The following is a 23,310-nucleotide window of genomic DNA, read 5'->3' as shown; positions in this document are numbered from 1 at the left end:
CAAAGTGCTGGGATTACAGGCTTGAGCCACCGCGCCCGGCCTGAAATCTTCACAATTTATGTTCTTCTGTCACGGCTTCAGCAGGTCCCTCCGTTCAGGGTCCCTGACTTCCCGCAACACTCTGTGCTCTCTTGCTTTTCCGACTTCTGCTATGGTGCAGTGCAGCAAGAAGACCCTTACCAGATGCAGGCCCCTCGACTTTGGATTTCCCAGTCTCCCAAACTGTAAGAAATAAATCTCTGTTCTTTATAAATTACCCAGTCTGTGGTGTTCTGTTATAGTAGCAGAAAACAGACTGAGGCACACACTGTTGTGTAAACTACATATTTGTATATGTGTGTCTGTACCTGTATAACCCTTTCATTGTGAAATAGTGGTGTCTGTTTCAATGTTTTTTCACAAATCAACATTCTGGTGACCCTGAGCTAAGTCAAGAAACAGAACACCAGGATTCCTATGCAGTCCTGCCTCCATCCTCCTACCAGAGATCACCGTGATCTTGGCCTTCATAGTAGCCACGAGACCTTTGCTTTACAGTTCTACTGCCTCCATGTGCATTCCTGTTTTTCTTCTGCAGTGAGGCCTGTGAGTTGTTTCTTTGACATCTATCTGCCTTTACTGGCTTGTTGCTGTTCTAATGGGGAGATGCTTAGCTGCTGGAATATCCATAGTACTCTACACTGTATATGCCTCACTCCCAGGGCATTTTCTGATTCGTAGTCGAGTGTGGGTGTACCAAACGGCCAGGCATGGATGAGGGTCAGTGAAATGGAGTGAGGGTCTGATTCTGTTTTATATTTTCATGAAATGTCAGATTTGTGCCACTCACAGCCACAGTCCCCCACTTAACTGCACCGGTACAGGATTGGAGGCCATGGCGAGCTGCTCCTCCTCTTATGAAGCTACAGCAAATGTATCGTCCTGATAAGATGGAAAAAATGTGCCTGGAAAATGAAAGCAGACTGACCCAGACTAAAAGAAAAAAAAAAGACCCAGCAAAATCTTTGGAGAAAAAGGAAAGATGATGAATTCTGACAAGTAATAATGTGATCAGCTTAACTGTTATGAAACACTTAGAGTGGATCTTACACAAAGTGGTCAAGATAAAGGCCTTGAAATCTCAGATTAATCACTTGTAGCGTTTCACGTTGGCAAAACGTTTTGCTGCACGTTGATCATCCTTTCAGTGGCCTTGTCAGAAAAGTCTGGGAATAGTCGTGTGTGCATCTTTCAGCTTAACAGGGAGAGGTCTGGGGCAGAACCAGACTTTATAGCCTCCAGTGGCAAAGCAGGAGTGATGATGAGACCCTGAGCTCAGGTGGGGTGTTGCTTGTGAGAACTCTGCACTCACTCAAGTTGCTTGAGATCCTCTCCAGCATCTCCAGGCATCCCTCTCATGGGTCCCAGGCTTCATGGTTTCTCCATCCCCGGAATCACTGGAACACTGCATCACTAACTTTCTATTCCACCTGACCCCAAGGACACTGCTCAGTTCACAGGAAATGGGTTTCATATTATTTCCTTTTAATTTATAATTGTTTAAAACTAAAATTTAGTTAAAGAATTTTATTTTTGAATTGGCAACACACAAAATTTAAAGGAAAAGCTTAAGAGTATGCATAAATGTGTCTGCCTATGTGTGTTTCTGCATTCCCTGGTTTCCACCCTCCCTCCAAACAGGTAACCCGTGATGCTGGTTTCATGGGTATCCAGGGGGCTTGTGCAGATAGGGGGACTATAACTACATCCCCACCCCATCGCAGCCTTCAGTGTATGTGGGGCCTGTGGCTTCTTCACCAACGAAGAGCTGCGTCAGTCTGTCTCAGACCCAAAAAGTGCTCCATAGAGTAGGTGTGCACGGCAGCCCCGCCCTCCTGTCAGGGTGTGAGCGGCAGCACCGCCCTCCTGTCAGGGTGTGAGCGGCAGCCCCGCCCTCCTGTCTGGGTGTGAGTGGCAGCCCCGCCCTGCTCTCTGTGTGTGCGTGGCAGCCCCGCCCTGCTCTCTGTGTGTGCGTGGCAGCCCCTTCCTGCTGTCTGTGTGTGCGTGGCAGCCCCGCCCTGCTCTCTGTGTGTGCGTGGCAGCCCCGCCCTGCTCTCTCTGTGTGCGTGGCAGGCCCGCCCTGCTCTCTCTGTGTGCGTGGCAGGCCCGCCCTGCTCTCTCTGTGTGCGTGGCAGCCCCGCCCTGCTCTGTGTGTGTGCGTGGCAGCCCCGCCCTCCTGTCAGGGTGTGAGCGACAGCCCCGCCCTCCTGTCTGGGTGTGAGTGACAGCCCTGCCCTCCTGTCTGGGTGTGCGTGGCAGCCCCGCCCTCCTGTCTGGGTGTGAGCGACAGCCCTGCCCTCCTGTCTGGGTGTGCGTGGCAGCCCCGCCCTCCTGTCTGGGTGTGGACGTTCAGGTTGTTTCCAGTCATGTTACAGATCAGTCCCCGGCCTGTGTCAGTGGGCGAGGTACCCAGAGTAGAAATCCCTCAAGGGAAAGGGCATGAGTTGCAGAATGGCAGAGTCAGGACCTAGGGAAATCTCCACCCCCAAAACAAGGAAAGAACTGGAAGAATTGTTTTGAAAAAATACTCGGAATTCTAGAAACAAAGGCATTCACACCAAAAGCAATTATTCAAGAAAAACTTCTGAATCTCAGTAAGAAAAGCAAGCAGAGTCTGTGGCAATTTGACTTGGGGCAACTTTCATTTCCACCCTCCCTCTGTGTGATGCTGTAGCCACCACTGGAGGCACAAAAGTGCTTCCCAGGCAGATGGCCAAGGCCAGCCTGCCCCGAGGGCACGGGCCGCACTCACACATCAGTGACCATCAGTGGTCTGCAGTTGAAATCCCCACTCCTTGAAGTAATAACTGCACATTAATCACTTACACTTTTGTCACTGTCCTAGTTGAATGGAATCATCACTGCATTTGAAAACCACTGACCTGTCATCCATGCTGCTCCCGCTTTCTGCTCCTGGTTGAGTGTGGCTTTCTTGTCGTTGTTACACAGTGAGGTTGGCTGGAGGGCATCCGCGTTTCTGGACATGCTCTTTGTGCAGACGCCACGCTGGGTGGCTAATAGGTTCACTTCTTTTCTCTTCCCTGGCCTTGGGACACTTCTATTATTAGCCTCACTTTACAGATGGGAAAATAAGGGCAACTAAGGTGCATCAGACTATCAGCTGAGCTGGGCATGAGCTGAGCTGCCAGGTGTTGAGGTGGTCAGTGAAAACAGGAGCCGAGGAGGGAACAGTTGGGGTGCTCACTGCCACAATAGTGTCCTAAAGGGCTAGGCAGGAGGGGGCAGTCCCACCATGCACCGTTCTCCCCCAGAGAACAGCACCAGAAGGGTCTGAAGCCTCCGTGCAGACAGGGCTGTCTCCTGCTGAGAGCGCCCTGGGCGGAGGGCTCCTGCTGATTCCTGGGCTTGGGAGCTGTGCAAGGAGGAAGGGGAAGGGGAAGGGCTCACAGTGGAAAAGTCCTGGGCACAGAAGGTGCCTTCAAGGCCCCTAGGGTGAGGCGGGCTCAGCTGGTGCTTCCGAAAGGCCTGGCGCGGGCGCCTAGTCCAGGGGTGCAGATATGTGCAACCGCGTGGTTGGTCCATCCCGTGTGGGGCCTCAGCGGCTTGCTCTCTGACTGCAGCTCCCTTCAGAGACTGCCAGGCTCTGGCTGCACCCAGGCTGGTGTAGGGACAGCAGCTGCCCTGTGAGGCCGGCCAGGTAGAGTCCTGTTCCTTGCCTGAAAGTTTGTGCCGGAGAGTTCACGCAGGACTTTCCGCTGGAGCTGCACTCCTTGCTGACTCTGTACATGGCCTCAGAATTTTTCAGACACAAGAGAGAAGGCTAACCCTCACCCTAACCCTGCAGCCAGAGGACATTAGGGGACTCTTCTCCCTGCTGTGCCTGCCTCGCCAGCCTCCTACTGAGGGAGCTGCCCAGGTGAGGGGCAGGTTGTGCTGAAGCCTCTATCAGGGGCCCCTCAGTGCCCTGCCCAGCCATAGGTCCCAACGGGAGCCGTCCAGCAGTTTCCCAGCAAGGAGGGGCATTGGCAGGAGATGATGACGCTCAGCCGCAGGCCCGGGCCAGGGTGGGAGATGAGAGCCAGCCGCTGGGCTGGGGCCTGGCACTTCAGTCATTTGCACAATAGGCACCATTATTCTCATCACCTGGGGCACTGAGGCGCCGAGGACCTGGGTGAGTTGCCCAGGGTCACACTAACTGAGCAGATGCTAAGATGAGGTCTGGCCCAGGCTCTTCCCCTCATGCCTGGGTGTGTTCCTGGGCTAGAACTTGGCTCTGCCGTCTTCACAGCACAGGAGCTCTCAGGCAGGCTTCCATGTTGTGTGTGTCGGTAAAGGCCTGTGGAACAGAGTGAGATTTGTCCCAGTGACGCCCCTGTGTCCCAGGAGCCCTGGCTGGGCAGGGGTAGCCTGTGGTGAGGGCAGTGGCCAGGCGGATACAGCTCTCCTGCAGGAGCAGCCCAGTCCCTCCTCACCTTCCTCCATGGCTTCTTGTGCAGGTCAACATTGGCATCCTCATCGCTGTGACCAGAGTCATCTCACAGATCAGCGCCGACAACTACAAGATCCATGGAGACCCCAGTGCCTTCAAGTAAGTTGACCTCAGGCTACCAGCAGTGCCACAGCCCTTCTGCCCCCAGAGGACTGCTTTGAGGTCACAGGAGAGAGAGCCACTCCTGCCTCCTGTGGCCGGCACCAAAGCCCTCCACTTGCTCAGTGTCGCTGCGATCTCAGGGCAGCTCTGGCTTCACGCCCTCGTGTGGCTCTCGTGACCCAGGACAAGGCCTTTACCCAGCCCCAGAGCTCCCATGTGTAGAAGAACAGGGTCTACGGATGTTCTCCTAGGGATTTCTTCACCCCAGGGTGATGAGCAGCTGAGCGGGGCACTGCAACAGGGAAGATTCTAGAGCCAGAGAACCCCTGCCAATCTTGCCTCTGCCCTGGCCATCCGCTGGACTCAGCGAGTTCTTTAGCCTCTCAGCACCTCACCTTCCTCATGTGCAGAACGGGATGATAACAGGTTCCCCCTTGGCTGGCACATCAGGGAAAGTCCAAGGGAGAGTAGTGTCCTGGCGTGCTCTGGGCTGCCCACCTGGAGAAGGGGCGGGGGTCTCTGGGAGGGATTCCAGCCGCACAACTCGCTGCCATCGGGGTGTCCTGACAGCATCTGTTAGGGCCCAGCCAGTTGCAGGTGACAGAAATCCCAGCATGCGCTGGCCTAAGCAGAAGGGGGACTTACTGACGCAGGTGACCGTCAAGTCCAGAGCTCAGAAGCCTAGGCATGGCAGGAATTGTTTGGCAATTGCAGCACCGGGGCCCAGATCCTCCTTCGCATCCTCCGTGTTAGCTTCAGGCTGAGGTCGAGTCTGCCCCCTGGTGGCAGAATGGCTGTGGCAGGGGTTCAGGCCCATGAGGGAGTCCCTGTCCCACCTGCTCAGACAGAGGCCTGTGCCTGGAGGAGGAGGGGGACTCACGCTGGGCCTGTGCCCTCCCTGAGCCAGACCCTGTAGAAGGGATTCACTCATGACTGTGTGACTGTTCAGTCAGCACCCCCAAACCACAGCGCCGGAAAGCTGGGGAGGCGGCGCCTCACAGGGAATTTGGCGGCTTTGTGAAGAATGGGGCATGGGCACCAGGCAGCTGGCATTGCCATCTTCTGGGCCAAGATCTCTTTCCCAAGAATCTCTGGCATTCTGTAATATTGCTTCAGCCATCGTGTGTCTTTTCTCATGTGAAAGCAAAAGTGGCAAATATGTCAGCAGTGAATCTATGAGAGAATTAGTCCGTAATGAATTCCAAACACCATAAATTAACCTGACAAGAGGCTGCAGCCTCCTTGGGCTGTTCAGCTCCTGCAAACCTTCAAGGGTTGTGCCCCGTGCGAGAAGAGAAGCTTGTGGGGTCAGAGATCACGTCCTTTCTTCTTCCATTGCTGAGACCAGGCTGGTCTCCTGGACTCCTCGTGGCCTGGCCGGGGAGGGACCTGTCCCTTCCTCACCCAGCCCTCAGCTCCCCAGGCCCTCACCTCAGCATTCAGGGTCGGCCAGTCTGTTGCCAGCTTGTCTCAAGCAAAAGCTCACCCTGCCCTGTCTGAGCCCGATCAGACCACTACTGACTACTCCCACTGTCAGCAGAACACCCCCATGTACCTGCCTCACACCTGTGCACCAAATTCCATCTCTACCCCACTGCCCCCAGCCTCCCATCAGTGCTCATCCAGGAAGCAGCTTCTGTCCACTGCCTTTGCTTCTCCATGGAAATGTCCTCCAAGCGACAGGCTGGCACTGTGTCTGCAGCTCTTGTGAAGGCTCGAGGTAGCATGCCCGGGGAGAGCATGCCCGGGGAGAGCATGCCCAGGTCTTTGCAGGGCACAGCTGAAGGCATTGCCCACCAGTCAGGTGGCAGTTCCCACCTGACTCTGCATCTGGCAGCCCAGGGATGCGTCCCTCCCAGGGAGGTGCAGGCAGGCGTCTGGAGACAGACCTCTCTGGGTCCCTCTCCATTGTGCAACCCAGCACATTCCCCAATGCCTTCAGCTCCTCTCCTTTGGGCAGCCAGGTCTGCCCCCGGGGGATGCTTCCTCACAGTCTTCTTAGTGTGGATTGTGTAACACGCGACTCCCAGGGCTGAGGAAGCAGAGCCAGGGAGCCGCAGCGCCAGGCAGGAAGAGGGCAGTCACGATATTGTGAGGAAGTTTCCTCAGCACCTTCCTATTCCTCATCCTCTGGTTTTACGCTAGTGATTTTCTTTGTGCCAAGCAGCCCAGTACTCAGTGAATAATGAGATAAGATTCTTCCTCAGGGCCCTCCACAGCGTGGCTTTCACTCCCCCCACCCCTCCCCCGACACACAAGAAAAGTGGAGAATAGAGCAGCTAAGGTCTGAGAAGGGGGAGAAGCCTGGTTTCACTTTTTTAAAAAGTCTCTGTTTATTGATTGTGATTTCAGACTCCTGAAAAAGAAGCAGGGAATGGTCAGGTTTTATAAGAGGGACCCTGGGGGTGGGGGCGTGAGGGTGAGACCCCCACGGAGGTGCACCTGTGAGCAGGTGGCTGTGGGGGCCGGAGACTCGGCCTGAGCCCCCCAGGCCAGGGCTGACCTTGGGGGAGCAGAAGGGGGTCATAGATCAGAGAGGAAATCACACCCCCTGCCCAGAGCCTCCTCCAGATCCAGGGACCCCTTCCTGCTTTTGACCAGGGACACTGACAGCTCTGGCCGTGTTGAGACTCCTCAGAGCTTCAGCTCGGCGTCTTCCCCCAATATCATCTTTTATTGTTCATTTTAAGAAAAGTCAAACCATCACTTTAAAAGTAGCACATTTTGGTTCCTATTTCTCCGTGACCTTTCCTTTCAAATATGGTTTCCCGGGATGTAAAGATTGTAGCTGAATAATGCATGTCTTTGTTTCTCAGAGACAGGTGTTTTATTTCTATTGCGTTAGTGTTATGAGAACAAGCTAGCTGCAGCTTCTCTGAGATCTGAAGTGCTGGAACACGTCTGGGTTTTATAGGCACCCACTGCCAGGAGCTGTCAGTGCCAGGTTCTTGGGCTCTTGACAAGGGAGCTCATTATGGCCGCGTCTCACCTCCTCCACGGAGGTGCCAGATCTGTGTGCAGCACTGCTGCATGGCCGTCCATTTGTTCACCATTCATTCATTCAGTGTTTATCTCCTGAGAGCCTCTGAGTCCTGGCGCTGGGATGCACTTTGGGGTTACAGAGACAAAAGACCAAGTTCCAGCCTTTAGGGAATCCACAGTCTGTGAGGGTGACAGTCTCAGTCACTGGGCGGAGTGATGAGAGGTAAACTGAGGCATGTGACAGTGGCTGATCTGGGCAGCAGGAACTCTAGACTAGTCTCTAGACTTTTCTCTAAGGCAGAAGGTCCCTGCTGTGGAAAGCCCAGCTGTTCCAGAAGTCAGGATGGACTGGACTGGAGTTAGCCGGCCATGATTTACACAGCCCATCAGGAATGGCTTTGAGGCAGACAGCTGGTGGGCCCAGTCAGAGTGGGTGCTAACTCTGGCCCAGCTGGGGACTTCTGCATACCCTCTGGTCCTGCCCCTGATGAAACCCTCTATCACCTTAGCTATTACCAGGGGCTGTGGGGCCTCAGTTTCCTTATTAGAAAATGAATGGGGTCAATATATAACCTGCCTCTCCTGTGTCGAGGGTCCATGGGGCTCTAAGGAGATAAAAACGCATGCTGGTAGGATGGTGTGTTTGGGGATGGGGCTCTATCAGTTCACAGCGCAGTTTCGCAAGCCTTTGTTCAGCACGTCCTTTGAGCATGACCAGGCCCATGAAGACGGTCCATCGGTCCTGCCCTCTGAGAACTCACTGTCAGTGTCACAGGAGGGTTCAGGTGATCAGCGGGGGACACGTGGGCTGCAGCCCAGAGAAGCCTGGAGAATTCTTCCTAGCCATGGCCTCATTTCAGGCCCAGGCCTCGTTGCCCCCTTCCAAGCGTCTCACAGAAGGCCTGGGTTCTGGATGCTTCAGGGGACCCTCTGCTGCTTCAGTCCCCCAAATCTCTCCCCTCCGGCCTGGCTCCTCCTCATCTTTGCAAACAGCTCAAATGCAAGCCCTGGGCCTGGGCAGATTCTCCCTGTGGCCTGTGTGAGCCCTGGTGCTATCTGAACTTTCCCAGAGCTCTCTCCCACCCACCAGCTATAGCTGTAAGGGGATGGAGGTGTGGAAACACCGAAGCTCCTTCCAGGTAAACGCCTCACCCAAGGCTACCTGCAGGGAGGACCCCAGGTCTTGCTCCCAGCGGGGTGGTGCCTACACCCATCTGGAAGCCTGGCATCTTGAGGGCAGTCCTCACAGCCTGCACCTGTCCTCCTGCTGCTCAGGATGACTGTCACTGTTTCTCTCCAGGTTGACAGCCAAGGCGGTGGCCGTGCTGCTGCCCATCCTGGGCACCTCGTGGGTCTTTGGTGTGCTTGCTGTCAACGGCTGTGCTGTGGTTTTCCAGTACATGTTCGCCATGCTCAACTCCCTGCAGGTGAGAACCCACGGGGAGTGGCAGGGAGGTGGGGCCACTAGCCATCAGGAGCAGGCATGCAGGGAGCTAGGGCTGGAGGGAGGCCTGCCCACCCCGTCATACCTCAGGAGCCTGTAATGCAGGGCATCCCCAAAGCCTGAGGACTTTCAGAAAGCAGGGCCTGCAGGATTCTGACCCCTTCAGGGTGGGGCTGCCTGTGCTTCTGGCCGGCATCTGTAGTTGGCACATCCTGGCTGGGAATGGAGGGACAGTAAGACAGCCTGTGGCAGCTCTGGAAAGAGTCAGGCAAAGAGGTGGCCAGGGCGGCCCCCAGGTGCTGCCCTCTGTGTGAAGGGCCGGGGAGGGTCACCTGGGAACCAAAGACTTGGGATGCCAAGGGTCAGGGCCCTCAGACCCATGGGCCCGCAAGGGAGGGCAGGCATGGATCCCCTTCACCATCCATGGCCCTCCCGGCCCTCCCCAGGCTGCTCGAGTTGTGTCTGTGTCTGCAGGCCAGTGGCACGTCTTCCGGAAGTGCCTGCCCTTGCTTCGCACTGAGCCTGCCTGGGAACCCACCTGCCGTTGCACCTTTGCCCACGCAGCCCCCCGCCCCGAACTCGGTCCAAGCAGCTGCCTGAATCTAGGTTGGGTCACAGGGTGGGACCCAGGACGCCCCTCCGTCCTCACGGGCCCCAGGTCATGGGACCTGGTGTCACAGCGTGCGGTGCCAGTGCCACTCTCAGGCTGCATGGAGGAACCTCCAGACAGTGTTCCTAACTACATGCAAAGGGCTCTAATCTCCGTTTCTTCCCTCCCTTCCCAGGGACTGTTCATCTTCCTCTTCCATTGTCTCCTGAATTCAGAGGTACTTCCACTCTACTTCCTAGCAGTATGAAGCTGGCTTTTCCTTTCTGAAAGGTCACAGGAGTGGGACTAGCGTTGCCCTGTCAGGGTGGTGTCTGGGACTCAAATCCTGAGCCAGCCGTGTTCCTGATGACAAGTTGTGTGCCCTGCGCCTGCTGCTCGGCAGCTCTTCTCTCCCTGCCTCCTTGCTAAGCGATGGACAAGCATCTTCTCTCCCTGGAGAAGTGGCGACTGCATCTTGGGGAGATGCAGGCGTGTTCCCCAAAGTCCTCCTCAAGGCCTTGGGGAAGCTGGTCTGGCTGTGAGAGGGAGGGCTGTTGTCCACGGGAGCTGGGAAGGGGACTTTTGTGACGTGGCTTCCTTGGACTCTGGGGCAGCCAGCACAGGTCATTCTTCTCGGTGCTGCTCTGAGCCTGGCACCTGCCATGTACTTGGCTGGGGGAAAGCAGGGGCTGCCCCAAGGATTTCTGTTCCTGTGGGAGAACTTTTCCCAAGTCAGCTTTGAGCCCCTGCCAGGCTGACGCTGTGGGAGCTGCCTTGGGGTGGGGAATGGGCCAGGGCAGAGGGGTCACCCTGCCCGGTCTCTCTCAGCGGTGGTGTCCGTTTGCAGGGACAGGCCAAGTGGGCCGAGGAGGGCAGAGCAGAGAGTCGCCGAGCAGGATGGTGACCGGGCAGAAGGGCTGCATGATCACAATGCCCAGTGACCCCTTGCAAGGCCTGAGGTGGCTCCGGGTGGCGGGAAGGCAGTGCAGCCATGGAAGTCCACCCACCCACCCACCACGCATTTTTGTTTGTTTGCTTCTCTCACACTCACCCCGGGACATTCATTGCTGAGTGTGAGGAGCCCAGCAGAGTCCACTCCAGACCCAGCTTCCCTGGCCTGCGACACAACCTGGGTCTGCCACACAGAGCAGCGATGCACAGCTCAGCTGTGGAGCCACCAGCTTTGACTCTGATAGTTCCAAATCCCAACCTTCCCCGCGCTTCTGGTTCTGGGGTTGCACCGGCACAGACTGCTCTGGTGACGGCTGTTGCAGCCTCTGAAATTGCTTCTCATGATCCCTTCCCTGCTTTCAAGGTGAGAGCTGCCTTCAAGCACAAAACCAAGGTCTGGTCCCTCACGAGCAGCTCCAGCCGCACGGCCAACGCGAAGCCCTTCCACTCGGACATCGTGAGTGCAGCCTCCTTAAGCCGAGGGTCCCAGCCCATCCTCCGTCCCCAGGCTCAGTCGTCAGCAGGATGGGGTGTGCCAGCAGCAGGATGGGGTGTGCCGGCAGCAGGATGGGGTGTGCCGGCAGCAGGATGGGGTGTGCCGGCAGCAGGATGTGTGCATCAGCAGGATGGGGTGTGCATCAGCAGGATGGGGTGTGCATCAGCAGGATGGGGTGTGCATCAGCAGGATGGGGTGTGCATCAGCAGGATGGGGTGTGCAGCAGCAGGATGGGGTGTGCAGGCAGCAGGATGGGGTGTGCATCAGCAGGATGGGGTGCGCAGGCAGCAGGATGGGGTGCGCCGGCAGCAGGATGGGGTGCGCCGGCAGCAGGATGGGGTGAGCAGGCAGCAGGATGGGGTGCGCCGGCAGCAGGATGGGGTGAGCAGGCAGCAGGATGGGGTGCACCGGCAGCAGGAGGGGGTGCGCCGGCAGCAGGAGGGGTTGTGCATCAGCAGGAGGGGGTGTGCATCAGCAGGAGGGGGTGTGAGGCAGCAGGAGGGGGTGTGCAGGCAGCAGGAGGGGGTGTGCATCAGCAGGAGGGGGTGTGAGGCAGCAGGAGGGGGTGTGCATCAGCAGGAGGGGGTGTGCATCAGCAGGAGGGGGTGTGCAGGCAGCAGGATGGGGTGTGCATCAGCAGGAGGGGGTGTGCAGGCAGCAGGAGGGGGTGTGAGGCAGCAGGAGGGGGTGTGCATCAGCAGGAGGGGGTGTGAGGCAGCAGGAGGGGGTGTGCAGGCAGCAGAGGTGGCTTCGGGTGCCCAGCAGTCTTTGTCCCCCTCTCCTGCCTGACTCCGGCCCGCAGGCTGCACGTGCTCTGGGCTTGTGTCCCCCACACAGTGCTCTGTGTCCTGATGAAGTCACCATAGCCCTCCCCTTTGACCCTGAAGGGTCAGGACTTCTTGTGTTCACTTAGGGATGGAAGGACTTAGAGATCCACTGACCATGAGGTGGCCCATCCCCGCTGCCCTCCAGAGCCCAGGCAGGCCCCCAGGCAGTCTGGAGCAGCCCTGTTCGGGTTCTCACTGCGCCACCGCTTCCCGCCTGCTGGAGCCCTGCTCCAGTGTCCCATCCTCAGAAGTCCTTCCGCGCACATGGTGCTCAATCAAGGCGCTCCCACCCAATTTCGCACTCTGCCTCCACCCGTAGCTGTGTGGTTTTCCGTTTGCTTAGGGACCATGTCTGTCCTGCTCCACGGGAGCTAGCTGGCTCATGCACTGCTCTAGCCCCACAGCTACAACTGTGCCAGGTGCGTGGCACGCTCCGTGACTCACCATGAAATGACACCAGCACGGACAGATGCATGGGGGTGAAAGCATGGGTGCCACGGCGGATGGGTGAGCAGAGGAGGGAGTGAGCACTCAGCACAGCATGCTTGCGGTGCCCAGAAGGGAGGTCAGTGTGGAGAACTCTGCGGGTGGAGATGCCACAGTGTAGACATCGTCATCTCCCCCAGGAGATGCACCTTGCCCCACCGCAGGGAGAATCCTCAGGCAGCTGTGGGCCCAGTGCTCCCTGTGCTCACTGGGCTTATGGCTCTCCGCCAGGAGCAGGCCCTTCACTGCTCATCCGTTTATGCTTTGCAGATGAATGGAGCCCGGCCAGGCACGGCCTCCACCAAGCTCAGCCCCTGGGACAAGAGCAGCCACTCTGCCCACCGCATAGACCTGTCAGCTGTGTGAGCCGGGAGGCTGCCAACCAGGCCAGGCTGCACTCAGAATACCGCCCCCCCAAACGGAATGAAACGCCGCATCTTTGCCCGTGGGACCCTCTCCTTGCCGCTGTCTGGACTTGGGTGTTATGGCCCTGAGATAGCCGTCCTCCCATGACTCTGGCTGTCAGAGCACACTGCTGAGCCCAGCAGCCTGATGCCCAGGCCAGCGTGGGCCCTCCTGCCTCGCGTCCAGCCGTGGGCTGAGTGACTCCCTCTGGGGACTCCCAGGACACAGTGGCCTGACTGTGATGCTGCCCTTGAGCCTCCCTTCGTCACTGAGCACCAGACCCAGCGAGGCCAGGACACTCAGGGCCTGGTCCCGCAGCCCCAGGAGGGGACGTTCAGCCTCTGTGCCTTGGTGGGACTTGGGGACTCAGGGCCAAAGAGGTGGTTCAGGTCCCCACGCACCCCCAGACAGTCAGTTGCAGGCAGCTGGGGGTGTGTGGGGAAGAGCATGAGGAGACCCCAGTGTCTGAATTCACTGGTGAGTTCCCCACAGCCGGTGCCAGCCGTGGTGTCTCCATAGGTGGTGCCAGCGTGGGCCAACCTGTGCTGTCATCAGTTTGGGGCCCTGCCCAAGCCGTGGGCGGGAGTGGTGGACTCTCCAGGTGAGGGTGACCCCTCTGCCCTGTCCTTGGGGGGTCCCCTCTGTTCACGTGAAGAGCCAGTCGGGCCTTGAGACCACCTGATGGTGCCAGTGCTTGGGGAGCTTCTTGGCCATCCTCTGTGAGTTTTGCCTCTTTGGACCCCAATTCAGCCTTAAGATGCCCCCTCCTTCCTTGTGTGCGAGCCTCCTTGGTTGTTCTTGGGCCACAGGAGCCGGTCGTGTCCCTGCAGTGCCTGGTGTCCAGGTGAAAAATGGAGGGCATTTTCCAAGACACCACTTTCCCCGGAGCCTTCCTCATGACTCACAGGCACTCTCCTCAGTTTCTACTGGGCAGACCACGCGGCAGGTAGCACCCTGCGCTCCATCTGGTCACCACGAGGGTGACCCACGCTGAGTCCCCACTGACCTGCAGAGGGAGGGCTGGCGACAGCCATGTCGTCTGTGTTGAGGGAAATTTAGGGACTCAGACTCAGCCCCAGAGGAGATGGGATAATCGTTACGGACCTGTGTGTGGACATGATCCTGTGGAACACAGGTTTGGGATCACAGATGTGAATTAAGACACCACTGAGATACGGGCTATGAGGTTCATACTGTGCCGAGAGCACCCGTGGTGTCTGTGAAATGTGGGTGAGACATTCAAACCTGGTTTTCATACTGGAAAGTCTTCCTTTGAAACTGTGACCATGACTCCATTCAGCCCCTCCGCAGCCCTGTCTGCCTTGTTGCATTGTTTCAGTGAGTTTTCTATGGAGCTTGTGGCCCGTTTGCATCCCGCCTGGTGGCTTCTTAATGTAACTCTCCCCTGGTCACCTGGAGCGGACCAGTCGTCTGCAGGCCTCTCCCGCATGGGGAGGGTGGGCAGGGAGCAGTATGTCTGCAGGGGTGAACCTTTGCTCTTCTGTCAGGCAAGGCCCGTGCTGCACCAGCCACCTGACACATGGTGACAGTGCCACGGGCCCTGCGTGTGGCCCCTGCACCCGTGCTGTGGCAGGCACACCTGGCTGCTGCAGGCCAAGGCTGCTGTTCAGCGAAGAGTCCCATGTTCAGTGTGGACTAAAGTCCCATGTTTAGCCACTGCCCCAGGCTCCCGTGACCCCAGAAACCACGTCACGTGGACCACGGTGGCAGACCCTCATCACGCCCGTGAGCACCTAGAAGTGAGAACACTGTATTCCTACAATTTACACTTGGATATTTTTCCTTATTTAGTGTCTAGTGAAAGAAATCAAGTAAGGAACTATCTTTAGATGGAATTATTTGTTTTTTTTTTTAATTGTTGCCATATTCATCTATATAGCTAATATTTTCAAGATAAGTAAAGAACAAAACCTCTCTAAACCTTTTATTTCCAATGAATGAAAGTCGTGCACTTTATTTATAGGCTCTATGTTTTGGCTTCTGCAGTACTTTTATTATCTACACATAATTTGGCCAAAAATAAGAAATTGGAAAGAATTACATGTTTAGTTTATAGTAGAAGATGATGACACTAAGTTGTGAAAATATGTTGTGATTTTTATGAAATAAAATCTTCATGTCCTTAAAAGAAAGTGTGCTCCTTAAAATCTGTTGCTAGTGGAATGTGAACAGGACAGTGAGTCTCTAAACACACATCAGTAACATCCCAGGCTGGGGTCTGCTCAGTAGACATTCACTCAGCACCTACTGTGAGCTCCACACATTCGTGCTCTGGGGATGCCCCGGGAGCCTCTGTCCCAGGGATGGGGTATGAACAAAAACCAGGGGCAAGCAGCAGGCCTGGGAAGGAAGCATGGGAAGGAGGCCTGGAGGGACATGCACAGGCCTTTGTCTGCCCAGGGTAATTTATGCAAAATACACGGCTGCTGCTTCAAAGGAGGTGGAGTTCAGCCACATGTCACACCCCCAAATACACTCATCCATTCCTTCCCCATGTTGCTTTTCTGCTTTTTACAGAATTTACAGAGATGTAATTTACATGGTCCTACATTGCCTCTGCTGTGCAGCCATCTGCTTTTATTTTTTTATTTTATTTTATTTCTTTTCTTTTCTTTTGAGGCAGAGTTTCTCTGTCACCCACCCTGGAGTACAGTGGTGCCATCTTGGCTCACTGCAACCTCCGCCTCCCAGGATCAAGCCATTCTCCCTCCTCAACATCCCAAGTAACTGGGACTACAGGCATTCACCACCACAACCAGCTAATTTTTGTATTTTTAGTAGAGACGGGATTTCACCATGTTGGCCAGGCTGGTCTTGAACTCCCGACCTCAGGTGATCTGCCTGCCTTAGACTCGCAAAGTGCTGGGATTACAAGTGTGAGCCACCATGCCAGGCCCGCCGTCTGCTTTTAATATGCACTCATGAACCACTTTCCATATTACTCTATTGTTCATAATTATGACTGTAATATAAAGTGTTCTGTTACATATTATATTTTACCAAAAATCTTGTACTCGTTTATAACTGGATTATTTCTATGATTCTGTGTCATATATCAACATTTACATATTTATCATATATTTAACATTTGAATGTTTTTTATATCTATAATATATAATAGAGGGATAGATATAGTGTCTTTGTGCTTATGGCTTTCTTCCTTATTTTTTATGTTGATTATTTTTTAGGTTAAAAATTTGGAAAAAAAAAGTTTTGCATCAAAAAGTAAAGAATTCCATGACTCTTGAAACATTCTGCCAAATTCTTTACCAAAAGAGTCATCGGGTCAGTTTTCGCTGCTGGTGATAACTTACTAGTATTCTCAGTGAGAACTTATGGATACTCTCATTTCTCAAAACTTTTACAGGAAAGGTGAGCAGTGTTCTCATCACCAGCTTAGTATGTGTGAAACTTACTGTTTGTATTTTCTTGATTACTACTGAGTTTGAACAGTCTTTCATATGTCTTTTTATTTTCTTAGGAAGGTGGCTACAATTCTGAATATAGAAGGGAGATGTTTCATTTATTTACGGTATCACTCATTGCCCTGCACCCATCCCAAGTGCGCTCTCCTGTGGTGACCGTGGGACCAGGTCCCATGGGAGCTGCACACATAGTGACAGGATCCAGCAGCTGTGGCCAGGAGAAATGCCTCAGCTGGTGCCACCCATCCCGGTTGGTGCAGGGCCCTCCCTTTCCCACAAGCCACTTGACGCCCAGCCTTGGCCAGGCCCCTCCCTTTAGCTTCCGGGGATGAGGGGACGAGTCAGGTTGGTGGAGCTGCAAGCATGGGGCAGAGGGGTCACCCTGGAAGGAGGGTCCCCTGAGTGCCCTCCTGCATCCCAGCCCCTCCTCCACAGCGAGCTGCTCCTGCCGCCCTCAGACTTCCTTCAGAGGCATCAGAAATTACAGTCCACAAATGGAATCATTATTTTCATGCTCCAACAGGCCGTTAAAAATACTTTTTTTTCAGCTAAATTTAGGGAGTTGGGAAGTGAGCAAAGATACGGGCAGTGTGCATCATCGTACAATTCCCTGCTTGCTTCTAGATGGTATTTGGTTCCTTTGCCCACCCTCCATTTTTAGCCTTTACGCCGGTTTGTGCTAGGATGACTCCTCCTAAAGGCTGTGTTGTTATTGGCTCTGCTTTCCAAGCCAGTCTGAGGATCTCTGCATTTAATTGGCAAATTGACATCTGGATATTTATGTGATCTGTTTGTAACATTTTGCATCTGTCATTTTATTCATGCTTCCTGGGTTTTTTTGTGCTGGGGGGTCGCAGTGGAGGGGCTGCGGGGAGTGTTGTTCTGTTATTTCTTTTTGTTTTGGTTTTTGATGTCTGGGTTGCAATCTTTTACAAGAATTTGCTTCAGAGCTATCTTGGCTTTTCCCTGACTACATCTGCACTAGTACCATAGTACAGTCCCACATAACTTAGTATTTCGTGTGCACTTACTATTGGCAACTTTGTTTCTGTTTGGTATTTAAAGAAAGGATTTTCAGGCCGGGCACAGTGGCTCATGCCTGTAATCCCAGCACTTCGGGAGATGAAGGCAGGCAGATCACTTGAACTCAGGTATTTGAGACCAGCGTGGGCAACATGGCAAAACCCTGTCTGTATTAAAAATACAAAAATTAGCTGGGTGTGGTGGTGTGTACCTGTAGTCCCAGTTACTTGTGGGGCTGAGGCAGGAGAATCTCTTGGGCCTGGAAAGTTGAGGCTGCAGTGAGCCATGATTGCACCACTGTGCTCCAGGCTGGGTGACAGAGCAAGACTCTGTCTCAAAAAATAAAATATAAAAGGATTTTTATATTAGTGTTTTTACTCTTAAAAGTTATACACATTCCTGCTATTTTAATCTTATTTATAAATTAAGCAAATTTAAATTGTTAATCTACTTTTTAAAAATTAATAGGCTTTATTTTTAGAGCACTTTTAAGTCTATAGAACTGAGCTCCCTCATACCTCCCTTTCCCCATCCCACTCCTGCAGTTCCCCAGATCATCAACATCTTGCGTCAGTGCGGTGCATCTGTCACAATTGGCAAATGACTGTTGATGCACTGTTGTTAACAAGAGTCCATAGTTTACACCAGGGCTCACTCTGTGTTACACTGTTCTATGGGCTTTGACAAAGGTATTGACTTACAGCACCATGTAGCTTCACTGCCCTAAAACACCCTCTGGGGTTCACCTGTTCATCTCTTCTCTCTCCCCAACTAACCCTGACAACCACTTTTTTTTTTAAAACTGTTTCTATACTTTGCCTTTCCCAGAATGTCGTATAGTTGGAATCATACAGTATGTATGTTTTTCAGATGAGGTTCTTTTGCATAGCAATATGCATTTAAGGTTCCTCTATATCTTTTTATGGCTTGACAGATCATTTCTTTTTATTGCTGTATAATATTCCATTGTGTGGAGGTGCCCCACTGTTTATCCATTCACCTATGAAGGACAGCTTCGTTGCTTCCACATTTTGGCAGTGATGAGTAAAGCTAATATAAGCATTTTTGTGCAGGTTTTTGTGTGGAAGTAAGTTTTCATCCCATTTGGATAAATACTAAGGAGCATGATTGCTGGACTGTATGGTAAGAAAATGTTTAGTTTTATAAGAGACTGCCAAGTAGCTGCACCATTTTGCATTCCTGCCAGCAGTGAATGAGTTTCTGTTGTTCCACATCCTCACTAGGATTTTGTGTTGTCAGTGTGTTGAATGTTAGCCATACTAATAGGTGTGTAGTGACATCTGATTGTCTGAATTTTCAGTTCCCTAATGGCATATGATATTGAGCACTACTCCCCAAGTTTTGGGTGTTTGTTCTAACCCAGTCAGTATCTGAATTGGCCATTTCTCCTTGCAGTTCATCAGTTTGCCTCATGTATTGGGGTGTTCTGTTGTTTGGTGCATACACAGTGAGGACTGCTATGTCTCCTTTGAGAACTGATTGCTTTATCATCTATTGCCTCTTCTTATCTCTGCACCCTCTTTGTTCACTGGTTCTCTGATGATTCTGGAATTTGTTCTGAAGTACTTTGCTGAGTGAACACTTGCCATGTGAACATTTTAAGTTGATAAAAAAGGAAAGTATCTTTTGTTTTTTTTTTTTTCTTTGTAAGTATCAAGATACACAATTCTGATGTCACATCCTTTTCCCCAGAAACATCTATAGGTATGATTGTTTTCCTTTTTTTTTTCTCTCTTTTTTTTTTTTTGAGACGGAGTCTTGCTCTGGCACCCAGGCTGGAGTGCAGTGGCGCATCTCAGCTCACTGCAAGCTCTGCCTCCCAGGTTCACACCATCCTCCTGCCTCAGCCTCCCGAGTAGCTGAGACTACAGGTGCACACCACCACACCTGGCTAATTTTTTTGTATTTTTAGTAGAGACGGGGTTTCACCATGTTAGCCAGGATGATCTTGATCTCCTGACCTTGTGATCACCCACCTTGGCCTCCCAAAGTGTTGGGATTACAGGCGTGAGCCACTGTGCCTGGCCTAGGTATGATTCTTTAATGAAGAAGAGAAATTGAGAAGTTAATAACATAATTTTATGTGAAAGTCAACTTACCCTCATCTGATCTCTTTGGAAAATTTCAAGATTCTTTCCCTTACAATTTAATTTTTAACCAGATTATGTACTGATATCGTTTTCGTTCTCAGTTTTTAGTAGAACATAGACATGCCACTCTTTCAAATCCCAGGCCTTTTATGCTATCCTTTCTGAGTTGCAGCTCTGATGGCGTATTTGAGATGTGCATTCATCTCCGTTAGGGACTCCCGTTGTTCACAAGTTGGGAATCTGTGCTGTGTCCTTTGTGTTTATCATCATCTCTTTTTATTTTACTTTTACATTTTCTTGGTATTTTGGATATATTTTATAAAATAATTGTTACTTACCAAACTCGTATTTTTTTCGGGGTCAGTTCTCCATTTCCTGCTTTCAACGAAGGTTTTATTTAGTCTACTGTGGTTTTCATTCTGCTGCACAGCACATTTTATCCAGATGGCTTCTTCTTGATGTGATGCAGTGTGTTCTTTTATCTCATTGATAAAAGAAAACAGCCATGCTGTGAATTTTACTTGCTTCACTTGAAAATCTTTTCCAAGAAGAACACTTTCTTCTTTTTACGATGTGTTTGCATTGCAAATCTTTTGCAGCGTCATTTTTTTTTTTTTTCTTATTCATGAGTTTACTCTGGAGATCAGGATTGTTTTCCTGAATCTCAATGGATTTTCCCATGGCTAGGGTGGCTATTAATGAGACTTTCTGGAATATAAGGATGGGACTAGATTGTGGGTTGAGTGGAAAGAACTCTATGGCAGACTCCAGGGTACTGATCCGTGGTTCCCAGCCTGTGGTGGGCCACGCAGAGCTGTTTTTTTAAACAAGTTATCTGCTAATCAATATCTACCCTAAGCATTGTCTACAGTTTGAATAAACAATGTGTCTCCTACATCTAGGTGCCTGTCTTTCCAAATGTAGATCATGCTGTAATTAATAAGAAGTTCACTTAAAAGCTTCATTGCAGTCATAACTGTAGATTGACCTTGTGTATTTTTTAACTGGTGAATATTTATCATGCAGTTCCTCTCTTGGGAAGGAGAGAGAGTTCAACCAGTCATTTTTATTAGCGAATGTCAGGGCCCTCCAGCATAAGCAATTAAAATCAGCGCTGTGTAAATCAAAAGGTGAGACTTGGCTGCATCTCGATCCCATTATTGACCTGATGGTTTTGTCTTCATAAAGAATTCCTACTGTCCACAGCTTGGATTCCTGTGTTCCGTTCTCCATGTCTCATTTAAAAACATAAACATTTTGGAACATTTTAGGTTTATAGAAAAATTGTAAAAATAATACAGAAGGTCTCCATGTAACCCACACCTAGTTTTCTCTATTATTAACATCTTATGTTAATATGGCACATTTGTTACAGATAATGAACCAGTATTAACGTTGTATCACCTCAAGTAGTACTTTATTCCAATTTCTCCAGGTGTTCCCTTGTATCCTTTCTCCCTTGTAGGATACTATTTCAGATGCCATATTACACTTAGTAGCCACATCTCCTTAGGTTCCTCCTGGCCATGACAGTTTCTGAGTCTCTCTTTTTTTTTAATGACCTTGACAGTTTTAAGGATTAATGATCAGGTATGTTGTAGAATGTACTTCAGTTGGGTTGGATCTGATGTTTTTCTCATGCCTGACTTGCGTTATGGGTTTTGGGGAGGAAGACCATAGAGGTAAAGTGTCATTCTCATCGCATCATGTCAAGGGTATGTACATACTATCAACATGACTTATATGCTGACTTGTATGTTGACATATGACTTATATGTTGATGATGACCTTAATCACTGAGCTGAGGTAGTGTTTGTCCGGTTTCTCCGATGGGAAATTATTCCCTCCCTGTCTCCCCATTCCATCCTGTTGAGAAGGAAGCCACTGTGCATAGCCCACACTAAAGGAATGTGAAGTTATGTTCTACCTCCTCAAGGAAGGAGGCTTTGCAGAAATTATTTTGAATTCTTCTGCATGGGAGATGTCTATTCTTCCCCATTTATTAATTAATTCAGCCACTGATAACAGTATAGACTCATGGATACTTACTTGATGGATTATTATCCAATACTACTTTAATGATTTTGTTGCTCAAATTATTCCAGCTTTGGCCATTGAGAGCTTTCTCAGTTCTTGGATCTTGTGTCCCTCTGACATACCATTTGTGTGTGTGTGTGTGTGTGTGTGTGTGTGTGTGTGTGAGAGAGAGAGAGAGAGAGAGAGAGAGAGAGAGAGAGAGAGAGAGAGAGAGAGAGCGCACTTCCTCTATTAGATATGTGTTTTGCAATTATTTTCCTCTAGTCCGTGGCTTGCCTTCTCATTCTCTTAACAGGGTCTTTCACAGAGCAAAAGTTTTATTTATTTATGTTTTTAACTTTTATTTTAGGTTCAGGGATACATGTGCAGGTTTGTTACAGGTAAATTTCATGTCACAGGGGTTTGATGTACAGAGTGTTAAGCATAGTACCCAGTAAGGTAATTTGTCAATCTTCATCCATCTCCCTCCTTCCACTCTCAAGTAGGCCCCCCAGTGTCTGTTGTTCTCTTCTTTGTGTCCATGTGTGCTCAATGTCTAACTCCCACTTATAAGTGAGAACATATGGTATTTGGCTTTCTGTTCCTGTGTTAGTTCAGTTGGGATGACAGCCTCCAGCTCCATCCATGTTGCTGCAGAGGACATGATCTTACTCTCTTTTTATGGCTGTGTAAGATTCTGTGTTGTATATCTATCACATTTTCTTTATCCAGTCTACCATTGATGAGCATTTAGGTTGATTCCATGTCTTTGCTATTGTGAACAGTCCTGTGATGAACATACAAGCGCACATGTCTTTATGGTAGAACAATTTCTATTCCTTTGAGTATATATCCAAGAAGGGATTGCTGGGTTCAAATGGTAATTTTGCTTTGACATCTTTGAGAAATTGCCAAAGAGAAGTTTTATTTTAATAAAGTTCAATTTATCAATTTTGTCTTTTGTCAGTTGTACTTTTGGTATCATGTCTAGGAACTCTTCAGCAAAACCTAGATCCAAAAGATTTTCTTCTAAAAGGGCTATAGTTTCAGTTTTAAATTTAAATATAGAATCCTTTAAAAAAAAACTTTTGCATAAAGTGTAAAGCTGAAGTCAAGACACATCCTTTTTGCCTATGGATATCTTAATGGACATTCAGTTGTACTAGCCTCATTTGTTTGAAGATCTCTCCTCTCACTATTGACTTGCCTTTGCTCCTTCATCAAAGATCAGTGGACTATACTTGTATGGTTCTAGTTCTGGGCTCTCCATTCTATTCCATTGGCATGCGTGTCTATTTGTTTCCCTTCCAGTACCACATTGTCTTGATTATTTAGCTTTATGGTCATTGTTCAAATCAGGAAGTATGAGTCACCATACCGTGTTCTTCCTCAGAATTCTATTGGCTATTCTAGGCCTTTTGTCTTCCACATAAATTTTAGAATCAGTTTGTCAATATCTACAAAATACCTTGCTGAGATGCTGATTGGGATTTCAATTAATCCATAAGTCAATCTTGAACAATTCATTTCTTAACAATATTGAGTCTTCCCATCCATGAATATGGAATATGTCTTCATCTATTTTGACTTTTAGAATTTGAATAATTTCTTATTTAAATGTTTGGTAGAATTTAGACTTACTTTTTGATTCCAATGTATATACTTTTAATTAATTAATTTTTAGAGACAGGGTCTCACTCTGTCACCTAGGATGGAGTGCAATGGCATGATCACAGCTCACTGCAGTCTCAACCTCTTGGGATCAAGCAGTCCTCCCACCTCAGCATCTCAAGTAACTGGGACTACAGGTATGCACCACTGCACCTGGCAAGTTTTAACCCTTTTTTTGTGTGTGTGGGATGAGGTCTCGCTCTGTTGACCAGGCTGGTCTCAAATTCCTGGACTCAAGTGATTCTCCTACCTCAGCATCCCAAAGTGCTAGG

The 23,310-nt window shown here is 50.8% G+C and overlaps 1 protein-coding gene across 4 annotated transcripts in view; it reads left to right on the top strand.

Moving 5' to 3' along the window:
* Positions 1-14,924, top strand: part of ADGRD1 (adhesion G protein-coupled receptor D1) — a 222,198-nt gene extending 207,274 nt beyond the window's left edge. For 3 of the 4 annotated variants that reach the window (XM_030939905.1, XM_030939903.1, XM_030939904.1), the window contains 5 exons: positions 4,497-4,588; positions 8,874-9,000; positions 9,803-9,844; positions 10,922-11,014; positions 12,637-14,924. In XM_030939905.1, coding sequence (XP_030795765.1) covers positions 4,497-4,588; positions 8,874-9,000; positions 9,803-9,844; positions 10,922-11,014; positions 12,637-12,732 — 450 coding nt within the window. In that variant the 3' untranslated portion in view covers positions 12,733-14,924. The remainder of the gene's footprint in view (positions 1-4,496; positions 4,589-8,873; positions 9,001-9,802; positions 9,845-10,921; positions 11,015-12,636) is intronic. The other variant, XM_010354988.2, reaches the window with a different exon arrangement.
* Positions 14,925-23,310: the final 8,386 nt, after the last annotated feature.

The sequence above is a fragment of the Rhinopithecus roxellana genome, chromosome 10 (genome assembly GCF_007565055.1).
Source record: "Rhinopithecus roxellana isolate Shanxi Qingling chromosome 10, ASM756505v1, whole genome shotgun sequence".
NCBI classification, from domain to species: Eukaryota; Metazoa; Chordata; class Mammalia; order Primates; family Cercopithecidae; genus Rhinopithecus; species Rhinopithecus roxellana.
The sequence above is the reverse complement of the archived record's forward strand: the minus strand, read 5'-3'. Positions and strand labels throughout refer to the sequence as shown.